We start from the raw sequence: 26,357 nt of genomic DNA, 5'->3' as shown, positions 1-26,357 counted from the left end.
CCCTGCAAATTCAAACTAGGCACACAGCCACGACCCTACGGCTACCCAGACGGCAAGGCAATTTTAAAAACAATAAACAATAACAAACTTCCTGGCTGAAGGCAAAAGTTCAAAATATATATATATATATCAAAATCACAGTATGCAGTTGCCTGCTTTATTAGTCCTTTTTATGGCTTCTAAGGTTGTATTTCTGCTTCGCTGGTACTGTCTGATCGGAAAATAGTGTATCACTAGCAGCTGTTGCAGAGTTTACGTTCGCAGATGGCAAAGTTTCTTCTGATGCTGGAGACAAATGTTCAATGTTCAAAGCAGTCTTTTCAAGAGGAGAGTCACGTTTCAAAGTGTCAGAAATCAAATCGGCATCGCTGAAAGGGACAAATTTCGGAGTTGTTTCAGCTTCGGAGGCACCAATTCCCTTCTTCACCCAGTCGTCGTAGGGCAGCGGCAGTGGAACACGCTTTACGTGAGAAGCGTGGATCCAGTGCTTGCGACCAGCAACACGTACAGCTGTCCTCGTCGCCAGCAGGATTTGGAAGGGGCCGATGTAGCGAGGCTGAAGATTCTTTGTCCTCGCAAAATTTCTGACCACCACGTGGTCGCCGGGTTTCAGCTGATGCCCTGGACTCTCCGGAGGTTTTGGCAAAGCATCAAAGACCTGTTGATGAATAAGACTTAATTTAGCAGTCAAGTCGTAAAGATAGTCTATCAACATAGGATATTCAATGGAGCAGAATTGTTTAGGCCTTGGCACACCCCAGACATTTGCCGGGCGGCCAAATACAATCTCATATGGAGAAAGCCCTATTCTAGAATGCACTGTTGCTCTCGTTGATAACAAGGCCAAAGGAAGTGCGTCTGGCCAAGCCAAACCTGTGGATGCTTGAATTTTGGCTATTTTAAGCTTGAGGGTGCCATTGTAACCCTCGACTAAACCAGCAGACTGGGGATGGTTCGCACTATGAAATTTTTGTTTCAATCCTAGACCAGCACACACACTCTGCATAACTTTCCCTATAAACTCACTTCCGTTATCTGACCATACAATCCGTGGCATTCCAAACCTAGGGAAAAATTCTTTGAGAAGAATTTTGGCAGTTGATAAAGCAGTGTTGTCCTTTAGTGGGTATGCTTCTATCCACCTGGAAAAAGCACAAACCACCACCAGGACGTATTTTAAATTGTTGCAGCGTTCCATGTGAATGAAGTCTAACTGTATTACTTCAAAGGGACAGGAAGGAGGAGCAAAATGACCAGCTGGAGTTGGAGTTCCCTTGCCAGGATTATGCATCAAGCACACCATACAATTTTTCACCACTCTCTCTGCACACTTACTGATTCCCTCATTCTTCCAAACCGGAGCTAACATCTTACATATCCCTTTAGAACTTATGTGCGCCACTCCATGCGCCATCGTCACTACTGCAAGCACATACGCATCAGGCAACATCCAACGCTGCTGTTCTGTCAAATCGATCCAACATCCATTCGAGTCCAATTTGCCCGTACTTTCTCTCCATACGCGTTTCTCTTCCTCAGTCGCTTCTTTCTGAATCTCTTTCACACTTTCCATTGTGTCCTCACACATTCCAGACTCAGCAATCCATCTTGCAGACGTAGCAACATACATTCTACTCATCATGTCTCTAGCTGTCTGTTTAGCGGTTTCATCAGCAAAGGCATTTCCCCGACCAACATCATCCGTGATTGCTTTATGAGCACTGCACTTCACAATCGCAACTTCAGTCGGTAAGGTTAGAGATTCTAACAAGTCGTTAACTAGCTGACCATGTTGAATCTTAGTCCCATGGGACGTAATGAAACCCCTTTCTCTCCACAACCGGCCAAAACTATGGGCCACGCCAAATGCGTACTGACTATCTGTAAACACATTCACTCTCTTTCCCTCAGCTAAAACACACGCTCTCGTAAGAGCTATTAACTCTGCAGCTTGGGCAGAATTCTGACTCACTCTTGCAGTCTCCACAATCGTCTTCAAAGTCGTTACCGCGTAGGCAGCAGTCACATCACCATTCTCCAATTTAAAACATGACCCGTCCACATACAGCGTACCATCTGGGTTGGATAGAGGAGTATCTCTCAAGTCGATACGACCTTTTGTCTCTTCCTCCGTTTTGAAATAACAGTCATGTGGCTCAGAATCACTCGACTCTTGATCAGTCGGCAACAATGTTGCTGGATTTAATACATTGCATCTTTTGATCTGAATATGACTCGCTAATAACGTCAGCTCGTAACCAGATAATCTCGCACTAGTAAGGTGTTGTGTCTTCGTTCGGTTCATGAGTGTGTCCACTGCATGAGGAACCATGACCACTAGCATATTGTTCATCACCAAACCAGCAGATTGTCGAATGGAAGCTGCAGCTGCCGCTGTAGCCCTCAAACAACTAGGCAATGCTCTAGCTACCGGATCTAATGTTGATGAGAAATACGCACAAGGGCGTTGTTTATCACCAAACTTCTGTGTCAAGACACTCAACGCGCAACCTTCTCTTTCGTGAACGTAGAGCGTGAATGGCTTACTGTAATCAGGTGTGCCCAATACAGGAGCTGAACACAAAGCTTTTCGTAATTCAGCAAAACTCTCTTGACATTCATCAGACCATGGCACCGGACTCGGAACATTTTTCCCAGTCAAAGCTACCAACGGCTTTGCTAAAAGTGAAAAATTTGGAATCCATTGCCTACAGTAAGAGGTAATACCTAGAAAGGCACGTACTTCCCTCTGTGTGCGTGGAACACTCATCTGCGTAATTGCTTTTATTCTTTCTGGGGTCAACTTCCTTCCCTCCTTTGATAAGAGGTGACCTAGGTAGGTTACTTCTTGGCAGCAATATTGCATTTTGGAAGGTGACACCTTATGATTCAAATTAGACAAATGATGCAATAGTGAAATTGTAGCTGCCTTGCAAGTTTCCTTGTCATCGGCAGCCACCAAAAGATCGTCTACGTACTGTACTAGGGCAGAACCTGGAGGAAGGACAAAAGAATCTAACTGGCTTTTTAAAGCTTGACTGTAAATAGATGGACTTTCACAATAGCCTTGTGGAGCGCGTTTAAATCTGAAACTGCGACCTCCTAAACAGAAGCCAAAAATATCTCTGCTTTCCTCGGCTATCGGAATGCTGAAAAATGCATTCTTGAGATCTATAACTGAGAACCACGTAGCTGTAGCAGGAATCAATGTTAATAAGGCAGTAATGTCTGGCACTACAGGAAACTGCGGAATTACAATCTTATTAACTTCTCTAAGGTCTATGACAAACCTATAAACTGGAGGCTTTGTAGGATCTGTTCGTTTCAAAATCGGCAATACAGGACTATTACAAACATTTCCTCGCGTTTCTTCAACCACACCTTTTTTAATCAAATCTTGCACAATCAATAAGAGTGCACGCTCACCTTCATTCGATATTTTATATTGAGGAATTCTTGGAAATTTCACATTCGCTTTCAAAGTTACTACATACGGTGGAATCTCTAGTAGACCTACATCATTGGGACCAGTCGCCCAAAGAGAATCAGGGAGTGAACGTAGCTCCGGCGGGAGTGCGTCCATTGACAAGTACATCGGAGAGGTGAGTCTTTTACCCAAAGTAAGCTGTACTCCTTCCGGAGAACAGTACAATGTCGCATATAGTCGTTTTAACAAATCTAAACCAAGCAGATTTTCATTACAACCTGTCGTCAAAATTAAGGGTGCTTTAAATTGACACGGTCCAACAGAAATAGACAAAGGACCAGATATCGGGTTGTACACAGGGGCGCCTGAAAAACCTACGGAAACATTTGTTGAGCCAGACAAAGGTGCGCCAGGGAGTTTCGCATGCATGATAGAACTTTTTGCGGCACCAGTATCCAACAGAAACGGTTCGACTACACCTGATGTTGCTACTGCGACATAAGGCCCACTCTGATCCACTGGAACTGATACTACTCCCTCTCTCTGTCCATGGCTGTCCTAGTACCCATTTTGTTGAAATCCCTTTTCAACTTCACAATAATCCTCAACAAGATATTGCTGAGATCTATTCTGTTGAGCTGACTGTACATTTCGCTGATCAAAGTGATTAGAAGGACGATCATTAGTTTGTGGAGGCATAGCACCTCGTCCCCGACCTCTAGAATTCTGTGCAAAACCACCACGACCTCTCTGAGCTGCTGCCGCATTATTTTGCGCTAAAATCTGACAATCATTTTTATAGTGACCCTCTTTCTTACAGTACGCACACTGATTCCACTGGTATTGAGGCCTGGTCGAATTATAATCTGTTTTTTGATACGAATTCTGTTGCATATTAGTCTGATTCGTGCGAGGCGGATACGCCTGCTGTAAAAGAACTTTAGTCTTTAAATCTTTCGTTTTCTTCTCTGATTTCTCCTTTTCCTCTTTATCCCTATTTTCATAGTACTGTGCAGTCGCAAGTATTTGCGCTGTCGTAGATACAGCCCACGCACTTTCTGAGTCTTTCAATTTATTGCATAATTCGGGTAACAAATTATGCACAAATTTATCGACAAACAATCTCTGTCCTCCTTCAGTGCTCATATCCTGACCACTATGATCCACAAAAGTCTCTTCGAACCTCGTGAAGAAGTCGGAGACACTTTCGTCTTTCTTCTGCTTGCATGCGGATAATTTATCCCAATTAACACGCAATGCTGGCATCAGAGTCTTCATTAAATCTATTATTCTACCTGGCAGATTAGCAATTAGGGGTTCGGGTTTCGCACCACCTATTTGTTGAGCATCTGCTGCAGTGATAGCTGCCCAATCACCACCTAAAGCAGCCTGATGATCCTCTCTACGAATTTTAGCCCACACTGGTTGTGGAACTACATTACCGAACAACATATCAATGTCGGCTAAGTTCATTATACAAGCCTCAACTGTCTGTGTCAATTCCTTGTAATATCCGGCTGGATTCTTACGTGGATCTGGCAAGGCCTGTTTCACTGCTAACACTTCTGCTCGCTTCCACGGAATATGTATCCATACTCTTTGGAACTGTGCTGGAGCAGCTGCAATACCCGCATTATCATCACGTTGTACTGCTTCGCGCCAAATTGGAGGAACCTCCCTCATAGGATATTGGCGACTTAGCTTCATTCTACCTTTCTCTAAATCTCTCGGCGAGCGAAGAGATGGATCAATCCTAAAACTCAAAATGAGTTCCATCGCTTCCTTTATATTATCGCCCACTATCATTCCAGCAGCAAACTCTTTTTGAATCTTAATTAAATCTTCCAAATCTGATTCGACATCGTCTTCTTCTATTTCCTCACGCAACAACGAGCACATCTCGTCGAAGACGTATCGCTGTGTTGGCTCTCCCCATTGCATAAATGTCTCTAACACATCTTTCGTACTATATCTTCTAACTTTTGTAATCCATCTGAGAGCCGTGGAGTCTAAAACTCCCCGTTCCTCAGTACTTGGAAGCTGACTCCGTCTCTGAACAGAGTCAGGAGTAGGAGTCTTAATCAAGGTTTTATATATAGGAGACAGCATATTAGTAACAGAATCAGTAATTCTTCGACGAACAGAAAGTGGAGTTAGTACACTCGCAGACATAGAGAACGCAGTAGAGGTAGGAATAGATGACGAAACAGTAGGAGTATCGAGGAAAATAGTTTGAGGACCAATAGGTACAGTGGTAGGTATAGGAGCGGGCAGTGCAGGAAGAGGAGGAGCTGTAGGAACATTTACATTCACCACAGGAGGTATAGGAACTTGATTCTGAGGAACAAGAACACCAGGTTGTCCAGCAACCGGCAATTGAACATTCGGTATAAGTGGAGCCGCAGCACCTTGTGCATACGGTGGAGGCGACCGTAACAGATAAGATAGCAGAGGATCGTTTTCGGAATCCTCCAGTATCTTAGCCATTTTCGATGGCAAGGCAGGATAGCACTTGTCAATCGCTAAGTTACGCTCTCTAATGGCTACATCTATGGCTTTCTCACACTCGTTAGCCTGCAACTGCTTAGTCGCTTGCTCTAGAGTTAACTCTTCTAGTTCTTTTTGCTCTTTTTTCAACCTTTTCATTTCTCTCTGTTTGGATTCTTTCCGCCAATAACGAAAAGAGTCAAACATTGCCGGCCGGGCTTTCTTCCTAAACAATTTCGCTTCTAAATTGTCGAGAATCTCTTGTTCAAAACTACCATGCAGTGGCCAACTAAGGACACCATCCTTCTTACAATAACGGACCCATATCTCATTATAAGTTATAGGACCCACACCATACTTACAATATAGGTCATATAGGGGAGTCCCAATCGGAGGAACCAGACAGGAATCCTCTAATTGTGAGTCACTGTTGCAACTAAAACAAGACAACATTTTCCGACTTACCATTTTCAGTCCGGAACACAAAACAAACAAAACACGAAACAAATTGTGCACTTGAACCAAGAACTTAGGCCTACCAAAACGAACTGATGTATCGATACCCAAAACTGAACCAAATAGATTATCGTAACCAGAACAACTAGTGATAATCTTACAAAACCAAACCAAACCAAGAACCGATCAAGGATTTTTAACAATCCTCACAAAAGTAACCAGCTAGCTATCACTAAATACTTAACTGAGGCACTGAAGACGTCACCAAGGAGAAACCCGTCACGTTTCGCCGTACTAAGGACTGCACCACTTCGGGTCCAAGACAGGGCGACGGTCAAGGCAACGGCCCACTGCAGCCGTCCTGAACGGGAACCCTCGTGGAAGAGAACTTCAGGGCCACTTTTGCGATATGCCGGGATCGATGAAGTGGGGCGCCTCCCTCAGGAATCTTCACACGAAGCTTCTCGAACTCTTCAGGCTTTTGGACCGGTACCGAATGACGTGGCCCCACGTTGGGCGCCAATTGGAGTTCTGGACTTTTTGGTTCCGTCCAGAGGTGTCAGGGTACAACACCCAAAGACCCCGGAGTCCCACCTGCCTTGGTGCACAAATGAACAGAAACACGGGCTTCTCGATGGTGGCGTCAAAGACCAAAGGTTTATTACTGCAGGGACACAGAAATCACAGAATCTACACACGGGCAGAATCTAGGAGACTGTTCGATTTGTACAAAGTGGGTTGCTCCTTATATACTAAAAATTGTGCTCTAGGCAAATATTTCACATGTCGGTACATTCCCAAACCTTTGTGTCTCTAAACAATAAATATTTGGCGTTACACAGGAACTGTCGATAATATCTGATACCAAACATCACGAAGAGGGGTTCCCACCAGTCCATCACAATCCCTTGTCAATATTGCATTCAAGACCCGGACCGCCTCATCGTAAAGTTCGTTACCTCCCCCTAATAAAGGCCCAGAAGGAAAGGAGCAGAGCCAGGTGCAGAAGATAGAAAAGCGGGATAAGAGATGTTTGTGGGTTGTAAATGGGCAAGGCTACCGGCTTCGGCCGCCTAATCATGATCAGGTACAATGGACAGGAAAACCAGTTCAGGTGGGCTGGCCTCGGGCAGAGGAGGCAGCCTTTGTCGAGTCATGCAGCTTCAGCGTGATCTGGTTTAAGGTGCACGTGTCATGTAAGAGGTGAATCTCCGGCTAAGGCTACGTGTCCTTAATCAAAGTGAAGTAAATGAAATGATCAGAGGCTATTGCATATGTGAGGGCAAGGAACCACAAAATGGCGGCCACGATCTAAGATGGATGCCGTGGGTATATCAGAAATATGTCAATGGAAGGAGTGCTCTTGCTCGTAGCGTAGCGAAAACACCAGGATATGCTAAATGGATCATTTGCGGTTCGCTGATACTAATTTTATGTATTTCCGACAAACTTGAAAACACGGGTTCAAGTCGTCACGGAACCGTCACGGAACCTCAGAACCATTATGTGTAAACGGATAAGGAAAGAGAGGCAGAGCTCCCTTGTAGTTCTGATAGGGAGGGAGTCGGCCACATATCCAACAATCAGTAGCATTGTTGATCTGGTGAGAATGGTGTAACATACGAATGAATGTGTTGTTGCGCAGCGCAAGTCGATACGACAATTCGTGTGGGGGTAGAGCACTAAATGTGTGCTCTGCAGTGTTATCAGAGGAATGTGCAAGAGGAAAATACATATAAAGCATCCAACTCAAAACAATAATTGTAAGACTCAGAAAAAACATAATAAGTAATGTGCAGATACATCTGCTCCGGAGACTTTTACGATATTTTTGCTTCTTGGTCTCCTGTCTATCTCTCTCTCTATTTGGGTCTAACTTAAACATTGTCAGAACTGCCTAACCGCTTCACCCAGGGGGACTTAAACAATTAAACTGTCTGACTTACTAGCCCTCAACTTTTGGCGGTACTCCTCTTGGGGAGTTTTCTCTAGAAGGGGGAGTTTAGTATCAGTCACTGGTACATGGGAGTTCTGGGATTCAGATTTTGGCGGAAGTCCATGGAATCGTTTAACGTGACTGGAGTGCACCCAACCCTTGCGCCCCTCCAGCTTCACAGCAGTCCTGGTTGTTAACAAAACAATCTTCGGCTCCTTCCAGCGGGGCTCCAACGGGCTCGATCTGTCAAAATTGCGAACGACCACTACATCACCCGGAACCAGTTCATGTGGCTTCACCTCGGTGTTGTCTGGGAAGGCTGCCGCGACCTGTGAACGACATGATTGTAGTGCAGACATCAAGGAAGCAAGGTAATCTGTCAACATAGTACTATCAACATCAGTAATCTTTCGCGGCAGAGGCGTCCCCCACATATTAGGAGGTCTACCGAAGACCACCTCATACGGGGATAGCCCTGTCCTAGAATGGGCTACCATTCACATATAGAAAAGTGCAACTGGCAATGCTATTATCCAATCTACTCCCTTCTCTTTACATACTTTTGCAAGGCGTGTTTTCATAGTCTGATTGTGTCGCTCCACGAGACCTGCTGCCTCAGGATGCCGGACACAGTGAAACTTCCACTGGTACCCCAATAGAAGAGAGACTTGTTTCATGAGTTCGGATGAGAATGGCTGACCGTTATCTGAATACACGACACGGGGCAAACCGTATCGAGGGAAAAACTCACGAACCAACTGCCTGGCAGTGGTCGGGGCAGTGTAATCTGGGACGGGATATGCTTCTGTCCATCGGGATAGGGCACATACGACTACGAGGACATACTTAAATCCTCGGCATCTGTCCATCTGGATATAATCCATCTGGAGGACTTCAAAAGGATAGTCGGGAGGACGGAATCCACCTTGCTCTACGGGAATCCCTTTTCCTGGATTGAACTGACAACAGATCATGCAGGTACGCACTTTCTGTTTTGCTGCTGCTCGTAAATGCTTGTTGAACCAAAGGATCTGTACACTGTCTAACATGGCTTTTTCTCCTAAATGTGCTGGACTATGTGCTGTGTTGATGATAACTTGAACCATAGAGTCGGGGAGAAACCATGTGGTCTTTCCCTTCGTCATCCATCCTTGATCTGTCTGGACCCCTCCTTGTTCAGCCCATTTCTTTATTTCATCTGGAGTGGCATGTGTCTGTATGTCGATTACATCTTGTGTGGGGTCCCTGACTGTCATGCAATGTGTCAGTGAAGTTGCATCAGTCTTTGTCATGTCCGTCGTTTGAGTATGAGTCAGCGCTGTATGTTTCGCTGTTCGATCTGCAAAGTCGTTGCCCTGAGAAATCTTGTCTGTGACTTTTGTGTGTGCTTTGCACTTCATAATGGCTATGGCTGTAGGCAAATGTATTGCTTCCAATAGGGCTTGAATGAGGGGACCATGTTGAATCTTGGCTCCGTGAGAGGTCAAGAAACCTCTTTCCTGCCAGAGTACACCGAAATCGTGTACGACTCCGAATGCATAACGTGAATCTGTGTATATGTTCACTTTCAGGTTCTTGGCACGTATACAGGCTTGGGTCAGAGCAATGAGCTCTGCTGCTTGAGCTGACAGGGTGTCAATGCGATGTGTTTCTACGACTTCAGTTTCAGTGGTCACTGCATACGCGGCCACTAACTCTCCTGTACTTGTTCTTAAACATGAACCATCCACATAAAGTGTCAGGTCTGGATCGGGCAATGTGACATCTGTCAAGTCTTGTCTGGGCTTCGTAACTGTGTCAACTACATCTACGCAGTCATGTGGAGTAAGATCTGTTGTGCTCGATGGTAAAAGTGTAGCAGGATTCAGTGTGTTACAGCGTCTGATTTCGATGTGTGGTTGGAATAACGTCAATTCATAACCTGTCAGTCTTGCTATAATCAAATGTTGAGTCTGGGTTCTGTTTAAAAGAACCTCTACAGAATGTGGAACTTGTACTGTCAATTGATGTCCTAATGCAATGGAGTCACTTTGTCTGATTGCTAGAGCTGTAGCTGCAACTGACTTTAAGCACGCAGGCAAGGCCTGGGCTACTGGATCCAATGTACTCGAAAAATAAGCACACGGTCTGTGTTTGTCTGCTTGTAACTGAGTGAGAACCGACAACGCTGTGCCATCGCGTTCTGTGACAAAAAGTGTAAAAGGTTTGCTGTAACATGGTGTTGCTAAAACTGGTGCTTGACATAAGGCTTTCTTTAATTCATCAAAAGCTTGTGTATGTTCCTGTGTCCATGGGAGAACAGACGAAGACGCTGTCTCCTGTGTTGTCAACTGTATGAGTGGTTTGGCTAGAAATGCATATTGGGGAATCCACTGTCTGCAATAAGAAGTGAGTCCAATAAAGGCTCGTACTTCTTTCTGTGTCTTGGTTTGCGGAAGATGTGCAATTAACTGAATTCGTTCAGGTGTCAGCTGCCAACCCCACTTGGTCAGCAAGTGCCCAAGGTACACCACTTGCTGAGCACAGAATTGTAGCTTCGAAGGAGACACCTTGTGTCCCTTGTCCGCCAAGAAATGCAAGACTGTCAGTGATGCTTGTTCACATTCAGGTTCACTACGGGCGGTGATCAATAGATCATCGACGTATTGAAGTAGGGCAGTGTTGGCTGGCATTTGAATACTGTCTAGTTGTCTTTTCAATGCTTGGCTGTAGATGCTAGGGCTTTCTGTGAATCCTTGAGGTGCGTGTGCAAATTTGAAACTTCGGCCATTTAAACAGAATCCGAAAAGGTATTGGCTTTCCGGGTCAATAGGAACACTAAAGAAGGCGTTCTTGAGATCGATTACAGTAAAGAACGTCGTTTCGGAATCAATAGCAGTCAATAGGGATGAAATGTCTGGAACCACGGGATATTGTGGTACAATGCATTTATTAAATTCTCGTAAATCGATAACTAATCGATAAACTGGAGGTGCATTTGGATCTGTACGTTTAAGAATTGGAATGATAGGGGAATTACAAACATTGGAGTCGGTTTCTACAACCACTCCTTGTGCAATGAGCTCGCCAATGATTTTCAGTAAAGCCACTACAGCATCTGGTGGTAACTTGTATTGTCGAATGCGTGGTAGTACTACTCCTGGCTTGAGTGTGACACGATATGGAGTAATGTGCATACAACCTACATCAGTGGGGCCTTTCGCCCATAAATGTGCAGGAACATTCTGTAACCTGGGGTCAAAATCTCTCAATACATAATGTCCCTTGAAATCATGAAGGAACAACCGTACTCCTTCCGGAGAACAACAAATTACAGCTCCTAGAGCCTTCAGGGTCTTAATTCCAAACAAGTTTTCTGGACATGATTTCGTGAGCAATAAATCAGTAGTACGGGACAATGGACCAACTGCAAGGGGAACTGGTTTCGATACTTCATTAACAATAGGCTTTCCTGAAAATCCAAGGGAAACATTCTGTGAGCCTGAGAGGGGTGCCCCTGGAACCTCGTTGTGACTGATGGTTGTCCTGCTTGCCCCTGTGTCAATCAAAAATGTTCTATCTTTCCCTAATACCTGACTATGTACATAAGGACCCTCTTGATCTACAGGAACCTCAATAAGAGGCAAGCCAACCTCCCTCTCTAGGCTGTTTCATGTGTATTGCTGGTAATCGGGGTAGTCGGATTGTGCATACTGGTACATCTGCTGTGTGACATGTTGTGTTGCGGCAATGGGCTGTGTCTGTGGTACCGCTACGGTCTGTGGTTGAATCTGCATAGGCTGTATATTCTGTGGAACGTGTTGTTGGACCTGGTCCTGTCTAGGAGGACGCGGTCTCTCTTTAGTTTTACCTGTAGCTATGTTGTGTTTCAAAACTGCACAATCGTTTACATAGTGACCTGGCTGTTTACAATAGTTGCATGTCCCTTTAACAGGAGCTGCTGAATTATTGGACTGTGTCGTACCTAGGCGTGGGCGGAAAATCCGTTCCGCTCGCGGATTTTGCGGATTTTCGGGAAATCCGCAATCTGCGAGATTTGCGAATTTCCCGCAAAATCCGCAAATCCGCGAGCAGCGGATTTTGCTCGCACTGCTCGCACTGTTAGCGTGAGTTCGCGCCCCGCGAATAAGTGCGAAATTGCAGAAATACGATCTTGGCAAAACTGAAAGTAACTACTTACCAGGTTCAAAAGTTCAGGCACATCATTAGTAGCCATTTCCTGTAGGGCTTCCTGAGGGGCCCCTCCAGAGTTCAGTTGCCAGTTGAAACTATTATGTGACCCTGCTCTGAACCTCAGAATAGTTACACATATGCCACAAAGGTCCTGAATTACAGCTAAGGGAGACAAGCAGGAGCCAGGCTGGAAGTTAAAATCCATTAATCAGCCCCTAATTCATTATTGTCAGTTGGGGCAGGGCAGGTGTTGTAACTAATTTTGCAACAATGAAAGCACTTAGCAAGTGCAAAAGATCACTAATCAGGGCGCACTAAGGAAGCAGGTGCCAGCTAAAAAAATATTCTGTGACACATTAATCAGCCCCAAATTAATTCAGGTCACTTGAGGCAGGGAAGGTGTGCTTTGCTTTGCCGAAAATAATGTACACTGGACAACCAGAGGGTGTAGTGATGAAACAGAGGGTGGCATGGGTGGGCCAGAGGGTGGCATGAGTAGTCAGAGAGTGGCAGTGGTGACAGAGAGTGGCAGTGATGAAGAAGAGTGTCCCAAACAGGCTGGACACGTAGAAACAACAAGTTCGCAAAACTTGCGACCCGACAGGTAAGTTCGCAAATTGCGAAATTGTAAAAACCCTCGCGAACTGGCAGAAACACGGGCGAACACAAAAAAAAAAAAAATCCGCAAATTCGCGGGAATTCGCGGATTTTGCGGATTGCGAATCCGCAAATCCGCAAAATTCGCGGATTGCCAATCCGCAAAATCCGCTCATGCTTAGTCGTACCCCTTTTATGACCGTCAGCTGGAACTGACTGAGCAACTAGTACTTTAATTTTCGTGTCTTTCATACGTCTCTGTTCGTGGTCATGTTCCTCCCTGATTCTGTTCTGGTGATATTGCAACATTTGTAACATTTGGGAAGGCGTATTAGCTTGCCATGTGCTCTCGACTTTCAATACACGGTTCTTAACCTGGGGCAATGAATTCTCAACTAATTTGGATACAAAAAGGTGTGGATATGACTCGCTACTTGTTTTCAGGCCACTATTAATAGTAAAACATTTCTCAAATCGGGAATAAAAATCACTAGTGTCTTCGTCGGGTTTCTGTTTGCAGGCTGAGATTGCATCCCAGTCCTCCTTTTTAGTTGCTAACAATCTTGGCAAAACCTGTACTAACAATCCTGGTAATGCTTTAGTTTTATCCCCAAGACCTAAACCTGGGGTTCGAGTCATTTCTTCGGCTTCTAATGCAGCCCAATCAATCTTTTTGTCTCCCACCTCCCATTCTTTTTCTTTGAGTTTCTCGTAAATACCAGCAGGCAATAACACTTTCAATATTTTCATAATGTCGGGATAGGTGTAATCTCCCATGAGTAACATGTCTTTTATTTCACGGTGGAAACCTGCAGGGTCTTTATCATGACTGGGCACTATTTTCTTCATTTCCAATAATTCCATTTTAGTTATGGGCGTGTATACATACACACGTGCAAAAGTATCATCAGGATTCCGGATTGGATGTACTTCTCGTAAAGGATTCTGTTTATCAAATTGATAGGGTAGCCTGACTGGGGGTGGAACAGAAACAAGACGTGGAGTCAAGAAGGTTCTATATTTGTGACGTTGTTCTAAAATCGTTTCAATTAGATCAGTACCTAGACCTCTCCATCTTCTCAGGAGTAAGTCTTGCAATAAACTATATAACGGACCTGGATCGGATGCTTGATTTTCATACTGTATAATGAGGTGTTGGGTCATGTATATACCAGCTAGTCGCTGTTCTTCTGGAGTAAGACTTAGAAACGTTTGCACTACTGAATCGTCTTTATATATACTGTCATCTCCGGCCCACTGTACTGCGGACCGGGCTAGTTCCTGATCACGTAAGGTATTGAGTTTGTGATAACCTACCCTTTCTTTCAGTACTTTGTCAGTAAGTTGGAATACATGTTCAAGAGTACATTGCCCTGGTATCGGACAAAGGTAACGTTTCTTGTTATCTAACCGAATGGGTCTATCGAAGGGCCTATCAAGAGGGTACGGTCTAGGGAGTTTCTCTCTACCTACATATGTCACCATGTCTCTACTTGCTAGTTGCGAGGTTTCTGCTGTAGTCTCTGGTTCTTCCTCCTGCGAGGAGTCCTGATCGTCTGATTCGAGTGGCTTTTAAGATTCTCGACGGGCATGTATTGCTATTATTTCTTTACGGATCTTTCTAACCATAGCATGTACACATTTCTCTCTATCATTTTTACCCTCTGCAATATTCTGGCTCCATCTGTTCAATCTATCCATCTCTCCTTGTGGAAAGCCTGCCTGATCTTGTTCCCTTATCAAACAATTAACCAAAAATCGCATGATTAAACCTTTGTTCTCAACTTTCTGATGTGACATGGCTTCACCAACACACTCCGGTCTTTCTCCTGTTCTAATGAAATGATACATATTGTCTAGATGGTCTGGCATTTCTGGTAGTAATTGCAAATAATCTGTGACACGTCTTAATCGTAGGGACGCTAACAACATGGGTGCTGTTTTACCAGGCACTGCGTCATATCTGCAATCTGTAAGCTGCTCTTTAAGCTGTTCGGCCGGGGCTCCTTTAGGTGTTCGCGACATTGCGAATTCTCTCATTGTAATTCGATGTAACGATGGCGGGGTGCGATAACCTCCTGTAGCACCTCCTGAGGCGGAGGTTTGAGCATAACCTGGCTGTAGGGTCGGTATTTGCTGTAACGGAGTTGGAATTTGAACAGTGCCAGACCCAAAAGGATTAAGCGGATGAGTAACAGGGGGAACAACGGGTACGGGTGCAGGAAGCGGACCGGGAGGGATCTGATGTTGCGCACCCGGGGGCAGATGATCAGCAGGTGGTACGGGTACATGGGCAGGTATATTGGTATATGCGGGAGCTACGTCGTCTAAATAGGAAGAGAGAAAAATGTCTGCTGCGGTCTTGTGACGTAATTTAGTCGGAACCAATGGAGGGGGCAGATCTTTCGGTATTTCCGGGGTCGCCTTGGGCAAGCCCTCGGCCAGGACTGGATACAGTCCTGTCAAAATGGCATTACTCTGTCTGTCGTGTTGTTCCATTCTAACTCGTTCCCCTTCTTCTAGTAGTTCTTTTTCTTTGGCTTTTTCAGAATCCTCTCTACTTTTCTCTGCTTTTCTGAGTGCTTTCTCTGTCCGTCTATGTGATTCTTTACGCCATAACTCAATGGCATTTTTCTGTGACTGTCTGGCTTTCTTTTTCCACAACGCTTCTTCTACTCTCATGATGCACTCGGCATCCCATGTCCCTGTATTGGGCCATCTCTGATTCTCTGCTAAGTCTTTCGTATAGTCCACCCACAAGTCGAGAAATAAAATGGCATCTAAGCCGTGCTTGTGGTACATAAAATACCCAGGAGTGTCCCTTGGTGGGATGGGAACAGCTTCCTCAAGTAGCCCTTTTCTAGTTCCTATCTGTCGTAATTTCGAGAATAAAGGCATCGCTACCTCGATCTAAACACTATACACAATAAACACAGTAAGAACAATGCGAACAATCACTCATACCACGACATTAAAACACATTGAAACATTTCGAAACAAACAACAATAACCTGATAACTTGATACTAGATGCACTGCTAAACAGTACAGATACACTGCTAAAACAGTGCGGACCGGATCTGTGTACCCAAACCCGTCTTGACCGGACACAAATTAATGTACCCGTCTAGATGCGTCCCCAGCAACGGTACTCACCGGGAAGCACGGAACGGAAGGCCTCGGAAACTCGACTGGACTGACGTCACTGCTTCTGCCGCGCACTACGCATGCGCCACGACTCTACTGGTGGGCCTCTCGATACCTCGGACACTGCTCTCTCGGCTGGGCTCTGGTCGGGATCCTCCGCACTCCTCACCGCCTCGTCTGGATGTCGGTCGCAGTCTCCGTCACCTCCGTAGGCCTGAGGGAGATACAGGAAATCCTGCAGATGCGCATGGGGTCCGTCACAGCTGTAGCCGGGGGCAAAGCCTGCGACGCATCTCCGGTGCGTGGGGTGGGGGAGGGGTCCCTATTCGGGCGCCAAATTATGTGGTAAATATTTTACCGTATACGAGTTTGCCATATAATTTCAGACAGGTTAACAAAATAGCTCAATCAAATAAGAGGCAGAGTCCGTGGTGTCTGAGTCATAAGGGCTTTAATCATAAATGACTAAATGACTCGAGTCAATGGAGATCTATTCCATCAATACAAGGGTTCGGGGTATGCAATGATGGCAGGAAAAGATGTCAACGATTTATTCACAGTACATGACATATATAGTAAAATGACACAATAGCATTGAATACAGTAGGCGTGACAAGTGAAATGTATATGATAAGAACACATGTGCGTAGCAAAAAGGCGTGAATATGGTTGTGCACAGAGGCGTGAACTTGAAACGTCACAGAAAAGTGTCATTAATGGGTGGATGCTTAGAGAATTCTTGCAGAATCAGCTGAAATCTGTGGCCTGGATGCGCGCGCAGCTAATATGACGTGTGATTGGCGTGCATCTGGAGGAAGCTAAGAGTCTGACCTTTAACACTAGTAGAAGAGACAGAAGTCTGGCATGTCAGATCGACCTGTTCCTAAAACATATCTGATATCTGGTGTTTGGAGGATGTTTAATCTGTGTTGGAGGTCTTTCGGGCAGAGGCTATTCTATACTGAATGTATGCGGGTCTAAGTGCAAATGCTCGAAGACAGGGGCCTACTATGGTAACGGGAGCAATGAATTTCATGAGGGAGGACAGGAAGGCTTGGCCCTTGCTCTGCAGTCGGGGATATGTTTTCGTATTTCACTAGACAGGAATGTGTTTTCGAGGAGCTGAGCTGGCTACGCTGATAACTTGAAGGCAAAAGAATGTTTTTGGCAGGCAGACCATGCCGAGCAGGGCACCGCTCGCTTGGCAGGAAGTAAGGCAGAGGTCAGGGATGCATCTACATACTGCAGCTTTCAGAGGCAGAGGCAGAAGTGGCTTGAAGACAGAAATCAGGGCCTAGCTCGGCAGAGCCAGGAAACGTGAAAGTGCACCACATACAGACGGTGGCACGGCATACTTAGGAACGGAATTATCGATCAATTCATGGTGGATCTGATAGAGGACATGTTAACGTTGGACGCAAATGTATTTGCGTCTTCCAATTCGGTTGTGGAGGGAAATTACATGTACTTGAAACTCGTACATGGAGCCGTTGGGGTCTACGTTAGGGGACACAATTGACCATAAAAATTCCAATTACCCTTAACTCCTCCTTAACCCTCTCTAGTCCCCTCTCAGTTTGTAGTAAGTAATTGCTCCCTGCCCCTATCCCACATTAATAACATAAACATAGATGTATGTTTATGGAGATCTCCTCCAACGAGAGAGAGGTCTCTGCATTTAAATGGTTGGAGAGACGTAGGCCTCTGTATGTAGGTTGGTGAATAGTATTTTGTATTATGTCAGTGGTACTATTGTTTGTGCTACAAAATGCAGCTTGTGAATTGGCCTGAATTGAACGGAGTATCGAAAGACAGACAATGGAGAGAGGAGGAGAGCACAAAATAAAGGGACAGAGTAGCAGAATGAAAGGGAACCTAGGAGAATTGGGAGAAGAAAGGGAAGACAACAGTGGATAGAGGAAACATAAGACCCACATGGAGACAAAGCAGTGTACAAAGAGAGAGAGTAAAAGGAATGAAAAAGAGAGAAAGAGAAAACCTGGTTAAGACGTATATAGACAGAGACAACTGGGGACAAGAGAAAGAGGGTAAGAGGGGCAGAGTTTGATGGAGTGGAGAGACAGAGAGAGGGAGAAAGATACCGACAGACTGACACAAACAGACATAAAAAAAGATTTATTGCAAGTAGGGGACAGAAGGAATAAAGAGAGCACACTGCACAGAGAAAACAGAAAAGTAGAGGGTGCTCTGTGCTGACAGAAGATGGTCTAGTGAGTGATCCATTGTCCTGAAAACTGAAGGAAAGGGAGAGGAGGTCTTTCAGTGAGGGGTTGAAATAGGGCCGGCATCATCATTAGTGTCGCCTAGTGCAAAAATCTTTGTTTGGAACCGCCATACCCTTTTTCTTCATAAATTCATGCTCTGCCACCTGCCAATGGTGCCCCCATCTCTCCTTAGCCTTACCTGGCATGTATTCTTTTATAGCACAAATCATCCCAATGTAGACTGTCCTAGTGCTTCACATCATATACAGAGAGCCACAAAAGTGTGTAAAGCAATGAATAGGGAAGGTCACTTAAAACGATAATGACTAAAATATTTAGGAGTCACGTGTCATCCACCATGGTAGTGTTGGAAGGTAGTTTATTAGTAGGTGTAGGTAGGTACCTACCACTAGTAATACGGCCACAATAACAATATAAGGTCCAATCAAGGTCTGAAACAATTATCCCCTTGCTCAACCCTTATAAGCTGGCTATGAGCAGGCAGGCATAACTTAGGCGATAGGTGTGTAAAGCATTTAAACACCAATATGTTAAATAAGTGAGAGACAACACACAAGAAAAACCAAACACAAATTTATAAAAATAGGAAATCATTTTATGATTAAAAAGACACCAAAACAACAAAAACCCAATTAGGGAACCAGAGACATTGATTGTTAAATAATAAAGACCTGCTAATGCATAAAAGCTAAAAGTGCCACTTTGGGGCTTCTGGTTGAGCTTAACCGGAGCAAAGTAAAGTTTTCAGGACTACCACTTAGCAGGCGGGCCCTGTCAAGTTGTTACCTTCTGACTACGTCATTTTTTTTTAGCTTTCTCTCTTGACGTCAAGCAAGGAACCTTTTCAGCCCCGGTTTCGAGTTCATGACAAAAGTTTGGCTCACTGTGATGCCTAGGTCATCTCCTGGAACAAAAAGCTCCAGAGCTTCAGCGGGGCAATTGTGAATGTCAGGTTGGGTTGTTATTCAATGTCTCCGGCTTGACTCTCGTCGATGGGTGGGTCACCATCATGGTGATTTCTACCAAAAATTCTCTAATCTTCTCCAAACTCCTGGACATTTTTCCAGAATGAACTTTTGGGTTATTGAAGTGTAGATACACCAATCCAAGGTTCCAGAAGCTCTGAGTTGCTCCATGGTTTGTTGTTACTATGTGTCCCACAATGAACTTGGCCAAATCCTCTAAAGTCCAGCTGAAAGTTGTCAGCTGGTTTCTTCTTGCTGGAGATAATGCAAGTGGAGGTCTTTTAACATGTTGCTTTCAGGGAGTCCACTCCTTCTCTTTTTAAGGCAAGGCAAAGACCCTAAATCGGTAGTTCCAAAAGTGTGCAGCAGGTGCAGTCATTCAGAGTGCAATCCTCTTTGTGCAGGCCAGAATTCCAGCGGGTCAGTCCATCTTCTTCTTGTAGTTTCAAGCAGGGATCTAAGTTGCTGGGCAGCTCTCCCGTATTTATCCAGTGTTCTTGGGTGATAAGCAGGAGGGCACCCTTGATCAGGTATGATCACTTCCTCCAATGTGTGGCATGTTCTTGTGCCAGAAACACTATTTCTTAAAAATCCCCAATGGAGAATAATTTCTGGAGGTTAAGATCTGGCTAAGCCAAACCACAGGCATGGCTACGTTCCTTAACACTTCCCTTCCAGCCCCTCTGCTAATTCAATTATTTGGGGCTCCTGTCTGGCTTTGGGTGCAGGAAGTGAGTGTGAGCTTGTGCCCTGTCCTAACTGTCATTCCCTCTTTAAAGACCAATTTAGCTACTCCACGCCCACCCTGCGTTTTGCTCTGCAGCTTGCAGATCTCCTCCTACCGGATGCCTTTGTCCCAGCTCATGCCACTTCACACCTCATCAGAGCAATATGGACCAGCCTGTCAAAGGCTGGCCAATCAGGAGAGACTGCTGGAAGGCTGGCTTGTTAGTACATCATTAAACATAGTTCTATAAGTTATTTTCTGTGATAGTTATAATAAATCTAACCATGGCAAGTTATTGGATTTATTCTAATGATCATTTTAATATTTGAAGTACATTATTAGCTGGCTTCTATCAATAGTTATCAATTATTAAAGTATTCCAATGTTAGCCTTTGGAACCCATGTGCTAAAATGGGAAACTATGCAGTTACTCTTACACCTCGGCATAGAAAACATCTCTTACATAAGGTTCCTGTTTATAGTTGCAAAGCACCCTACCCCTGGGGCACCAAGGGGTGACACAGACTACTGGCCCTGGGTCTGGTTATCATGGCCCAGGGCACGATCAGAGTGAGTTACCACCAGTGTCAATGAAACAAAGGGGCTGATCAGGGCAAAAAGGATGACTTTCTCACAGGTACGTATTACATTTTACAGTGCTTGCCATGGAGAAACGAAGGGGCACTAAGATATGAGGCTGTTGCTCTCTCCTCCAGTGTTTGCATACTTTAGGCTGCCTTGCACCAATGCACACACACTTGCACCATGGTGCAAGGGAGTTCAGGTGATTTCAACTTAGGTTTTATACTGGAAGGGTTCCCTTCCAGCATAAAATTCTATATTTGACAAAGTGCACTTTGTATGTGAGTTGTACTGTGCAGCACGTATGTAAAGTTTGAAAGGTTTGGAGAAAAGAAATCCTTCTTTAAACTTTATGTCTGTTTCATGGATGCATAATTTGTTTATGTCAATCTCTTTATACCAACGTTAGTAAATGGAAATCAAAATCTATGGGAGAGAGCAGGGGAAGGTCAATGTGCCACCCATGGTAAGCCCCAAAAAATACGTCATTCTAAATCTGCCCATAAATGTAATACATGATCGAGGATTCAAGCTAATAAAGTTGCATTGCTCCCCACAGGCTGCCTTTTAAGCAATGTTGGAATAACAAAAGATTGAGAAGAAAAACAATAATGATCTAAACCTCTGCCTTTCAATTTGAATGCAAGATGTTGAGGCCAGTTCATAGCTCAATGGGTTATATCTGAAGGATTGTCACTTTTGAACTCCAACAGCCTGATTCATGTACGGGCCGTTTTGCGTGTCCCTAATAGCGAATCATAGCGATTCGCTATTGAGGACACGCAAAACGGCATTCATGTAGGAATTGCTACTTAAATAGCGATTCCTACATGTTCTTTATTTGCGAGTAGCAATTTGCTACTCGCAAATACTCCCCATTCATTCCTATGGGCCAAGAGGCCCATTGGAATGAATGGGGATTTGCGAGTAGCAATTTGCTACTCGCAACTGAGATAGCGATTTTAAGGGTGACAGGGGTGTCCAAAGGACGCCCTGTAGCACCCCTAAAATGCACTTTTGGACAGGTGTTGCGCACACACATGTCCAAAGGACATGTGTGTGTGCTACATGCAACTTTGAAAAATGCTTTTAAAAGCATTTTTCTGAGTTTTTGCTATTTACCGACAGGTCTGACCTGTCGGTAAATAGCGGCCCCAAAAGTCCAAAATCGCTATTTTGTTGTGTGTCATGAATAGCATTTAAGGAATCTCTATTAGAGATTCCTTAAATGCCATTCCACGCAAATATGCGAATTCTTAAATAGCGATTTTTGCATTTGGTATCATGAATACCAAATGCAAAAATTGCGCTCGCAAAGGGCCAGATTCTGAGAATCTGGCCCTTTGCGAGTGCAATTTAGCTACATGAATCAGGCTGCAAGTACAGAAGGATCTATGTGATAAAAGCGATAACCCAGTAAGCTATCCACATAAAACACTAATCTGTGATCTGCATGTCACATGTTGTGCATTGCAGCAGGAACATTAACCCTCTTTGCTACTATATCATGAGTCAAAACTGTGATAGACAAATCAAAGATCACTCCCTCAAGTGCATTTACCAGCACAGTTGTCATTCTATTTTAAATAACCCCTGAAAATGCTGCTCACACAAATCTCTCTGCAGGATCCTCTTATCTCAGTTCAGCCTGCCATACAGAGGGCACTTCCTTGACATTGGCACCTAGTGCCACTGTACCAGGGGCCGCACCTCAAAGCCATCATTGAGTTGGGAGAATGGAGACGGAGAATAGAAGAAATAAAGGTGTGGTTTAATTGATGACCATGGACTAATTCTAGCTTTGGCAGATCCTAAAATTATATTATCATCTGTTGTAATAACTTTATTTCCATGTGACTGACATGGTGAACATATGTAAATTAAATGTTTAAAATGAAGAGGGTTATTTGCCAAGGTAACTCACACTCATGAGCAAATTGAACATCTTCTCATTTGGGTCTTTGAAAAGGATCATTGGTTGTCACGCAAAGCTTTATCACCTACCGCTCTTGTTGGTAATCTCTCCTTCTGGGCAGAATGCGCAGTCATAGCAACAGACAGGTTTCCCTTCTAGAGGGACCTTCCTGTATCCAGGAGGACAACTCTCACTGCACACAGAGGATGGGATCTGGAGAGGAAGAGATGGAGATGTGTGAGACATCAACAGGAGAAGAAACAAAGAGGACATGCATCATTATCACACATCCTGCGGACTGAGAAAGAATTTGTATAGTTTGACATGTGAGAGATCAGAGAAGAAAGAAATAAGGGGCTGATGTCATAGGTTCAGTGGGAGCAGGTACTTGCATCAGTGTGAGGGATCCAGGGAGGAGGAGATGCAGGGCACATGTGATAGCATCAGTTTAAAGAATCCAGGGAGTGAGAGATGTGGGGCACATGTGATAACATCAGCCTGGAACGACCTCCGTTAGCAAGCCCAAATAAGAACCCTTTTTATTCTCTTGCTTCCACTCATTGGTCACCACTCATTACCAAACATGAGGAATGCTGGAACCTGCTTTCGGTTTCATTCTCTGCAGCTAACTTCCATAGGAGATATATACCCAGAAGTCATCTTTGTCAGGCCACAGCAGGCCATCCCAGGCACAAATGCGACCTTGCTAGACATATTTACATACAAACCACTCAGAGCGGCAATTAGGTTGATGCACAATTCTTTCCTCAAGCCTCCCCCACATTTCAAGTCCTTGTGTGTGTGTGTGTGTGTTTGAGCTTATATAGCGCACAGCTACCCACAAAGGGTTTCCCGGCGCTTGCTTAGGGAACCCGTCCTGGTATTCCCCTGTGAGATAACCCCGGCAGGGTATCCACAAGGTGAAAGCCAGGCATCCCGCCGCGAGGGGCTGTTGTGGAGATTAAGCAAGCTATTGCCCAGAGTCGCAGAGTGTGAACCCGTGAGTTGAGAAGGCACCGGAGCGAGAATTATCGAGCCCGTGGAATTTTTTGAGCCCAAGACCCGCCGAGGCGGGGAATTGAACCCTGGTCCAGGGCCGATCTCAGCTTCCGGGTCTGCCGCCTCTAACCCCTGAGCCACACTTCTCCACAAGTCCTTGAGTCAACCCTACAACCCCCTCCTGCGGAAATTAGTCAAAAGGCTTTATACAATGATGCAGGTTACCACACCTGTATGTCAGCCCCATGCCAGCACGGAATGGGAAGCAGATCTTGGGAGCCCCCTCACGGAAGAACATGGGAACATTTGCTGCACTCAATCTCATGCCCTCTACCCTAACTACCACCTGTGTCTGGGTGCATTTGAATTTCCTGCATCACCCATACTGAAATCCTGTAAGACTGCATAAGATGGGCCTTCTTGATGAGGAGCGCTGTGTGCATTGTTCCATGCCCAGTGCTCGTTTCCTTCATCCTGCATGGGTTTGACCTGCATGGGTTTGACCTGGCATGAAGAGATTCTGGCAGATGGTTTTTGATGCTATTGTGGCAATCACAGGATTTACTTTGGACCACCTGCCGAGGGCTGCATTAGTAAGCTATGTAAAGGATGTCCCATTGGACTTGTGCAAACTTACGCCTATGCTCCTGTTCCTTGTAAAGTGACAAGTTCCGAAGCACAGGGAAAGGCGGCCACTGCCGCTGGAGGTGACGTGGCTTCTACTGATCGTGACGGCAATCCACCTATCGGAACTTGATGCCTGCAAAATCTAGACCTTAAGGTATCTGGTACCCTCTAGAGCTGTACCTGGGCACGCACATAGAGAATGGAGGTGATGCAACTGTTACCAACCCAGAAGAGGGCGCTTTGTTGGAAATATCCCCTCTGGAGCCTCTGGCCACTCTGAGCTGTTGGTCTTGGGCGCAAATGATGTCTGCAAAAGTGACCCTTAGGCAACAACTAGAGACTACTAGGGAGTTTTTTAAGTCACTAGCTCATCCGACGCACGTTGCTGAGATCTCAGAAGAAAGGAAATTTAAGTAAACTTGTTATGATAACATTCCATTTATATTGTGTCATTTTTATTGAAACTTATTCATTTTAATATGGAAAACATTTCAAAGTGTCTGTGACCGGGCGGACCGGGCGGACACGGCCCAGGGGTTACCATGAGCATCGAAGGACTGGTGGACTGCCTTACCTCCGTCCCTCTCTCTCTCCCAACAGGAGACCTGGGCACGGAATACCGAGCCGGATGATGAAGAAGGAAAAGGACACAGTTCCTTTAACTGGTCTCTGTTCTGTGACAAGACTCCGCCCCAAGGGAGTCCCGCCGGACGGACATTGGATATAAGCCCAGAAGCCCACTTCCAGGAGAGTGACGTCACTGACACGGAAGAAGAGAGCTGGAGAGACGAGACCGGAACAAGAAGGAGGGAAGGACCTTTTGGCAGCTGAGTGGAGCAGTTCGGTGGAGGGAACACAGAGCCTGCAGGAGTAAAGCCAGGAGGCCAACGACCCAATCTATCCCCGAGTCACGCTCACGGGAGAGCGTGGCTCACCCAGGTACATGAACGTATTGAGGGTTTGGTAGGGGGGCGGGGCCACCCTTAAGCCGTTACTCAGGGTCCTGGCTCAAAGCACCCGTCAACCCCCTGTAATTATCCCTCACGCCCTGTACTTTTGTGAGAGACACAAGACGCCTCACCCCAGCACCGTTCTTTGCTGTAAATAGAGTGCACATACCAGGAGTGCCCTAGGTGTTCCCTCACTCCCTGCCCCTTTTTTGGGATTTAGAGTATCGGATAGCAGCATATTAAACCTATCCTTTGTTTCCTTTTTATTTTGGGGCTACCAAACGATCTCCAGACTGAAGGAAGTTCGAGACCTGGCCAGCTAGCCGCAGAGCAGTACGGACTGAAGGAAGTTCGAAGACAAGCCAGCTGTATAGAAGTACCGGAAACCTCCCGCCACCACGGACCCCTCTAGCTTTGCAGCTGATAGACTAACCAGTAGATACAAAAGAACTGTAAAGAAAATAAAACCCTATTTACCCAGAACCAATGTGCGTCCTGGTTCTTCTGAGTTGTTACAGTGTCGTTTTAATTCTGTTTATTTATTTGAGTGCTTGTGAATACACAATATTTTTTGTTTTTCCGTCTGGTGCGTACAAAAATAAATCAGAAGGTTTTCTGATGCGTGAGCTGGCCACATACAGTTGTCCATGTGAGAAGCACGGATTCTCCAAATCTAGTCCACACACTTGCAGCGATTGTCCTTGGGCTTTGTTGATGGTCATTGCAAAAGCGAGTCGCACCGGAAACTGCAAACGCTTGAATTCAAATGGCTAATCTGTTGGGATCATTGGAATACGTGGCAACAGTACATCTTCCCCCATGAATTTCCCATTCAAAATTTTAGATTCTATGACATTGTTCATCATCTTTTTCACTGAAAGTCTTGTATAGTTGCAAAGTCGTGGTTGCAAATTCAGTATTCGAAAGATTGGGGGGCCCTGGGGGGCCAATCTTTAAAACATTTTTATGCCACAAACCTTCGCAGGAGTGTACTTAACAACTTCCCAAAGTTTCATGGCGATCGAATGAATGGTGTAGTAATGCATAAAGGACAGACAGACAGACAGACATACATTCATTTATATATATATATAGATTATACACTTAGTTATTATTGACTGAGT

The 26,357-nt window shown here is 45.1% G+C and overlaps 1 protein-coding gene across 1 annotated transcript in view; it reads right to left on the bottom strand.

The window, feature by feature from the left end:
• Nucleotides 1-26,357, bottom strand: part of LOC147689493 (vomeronasal type-2 receptor 26-like) — a 676,984-nt gene that overhangs the window by 25,646 nt on the left and 624,981 nt on the right. Inside the window, exon 3 of the mRNA XM_086939932.1 lies at nucleotides 22,747-22,870. Within this exon, the coding sequence (XP_086796058.1) occupies nucleotides 22,747-22,870 (124 nt within the window). The remainder of the gene's footprint in view (nucleotides 1-22,746; nucleotides 22,871-26,357) is intronic.

Source organism: Lissotriton vulgaris, chromosome 10 (genome assembly GCF_964263255.1).
Source record: "Lissotriton vulgaris chromosome 10, aLisVul1.2, whole genome shotgun sequence".
In the NCBI taxonomy this organism is placed as follows: Eukaryota; Metazoa; Chordata; class Amphibia; order Caudata; family Salamandridae; genus Lissotriton; species Lissotriton vulgaris.
Note: the sequence above shows the minus strand (reverse complement) of the source record. Positions and strands in the feature narration are given on the sequence as shown.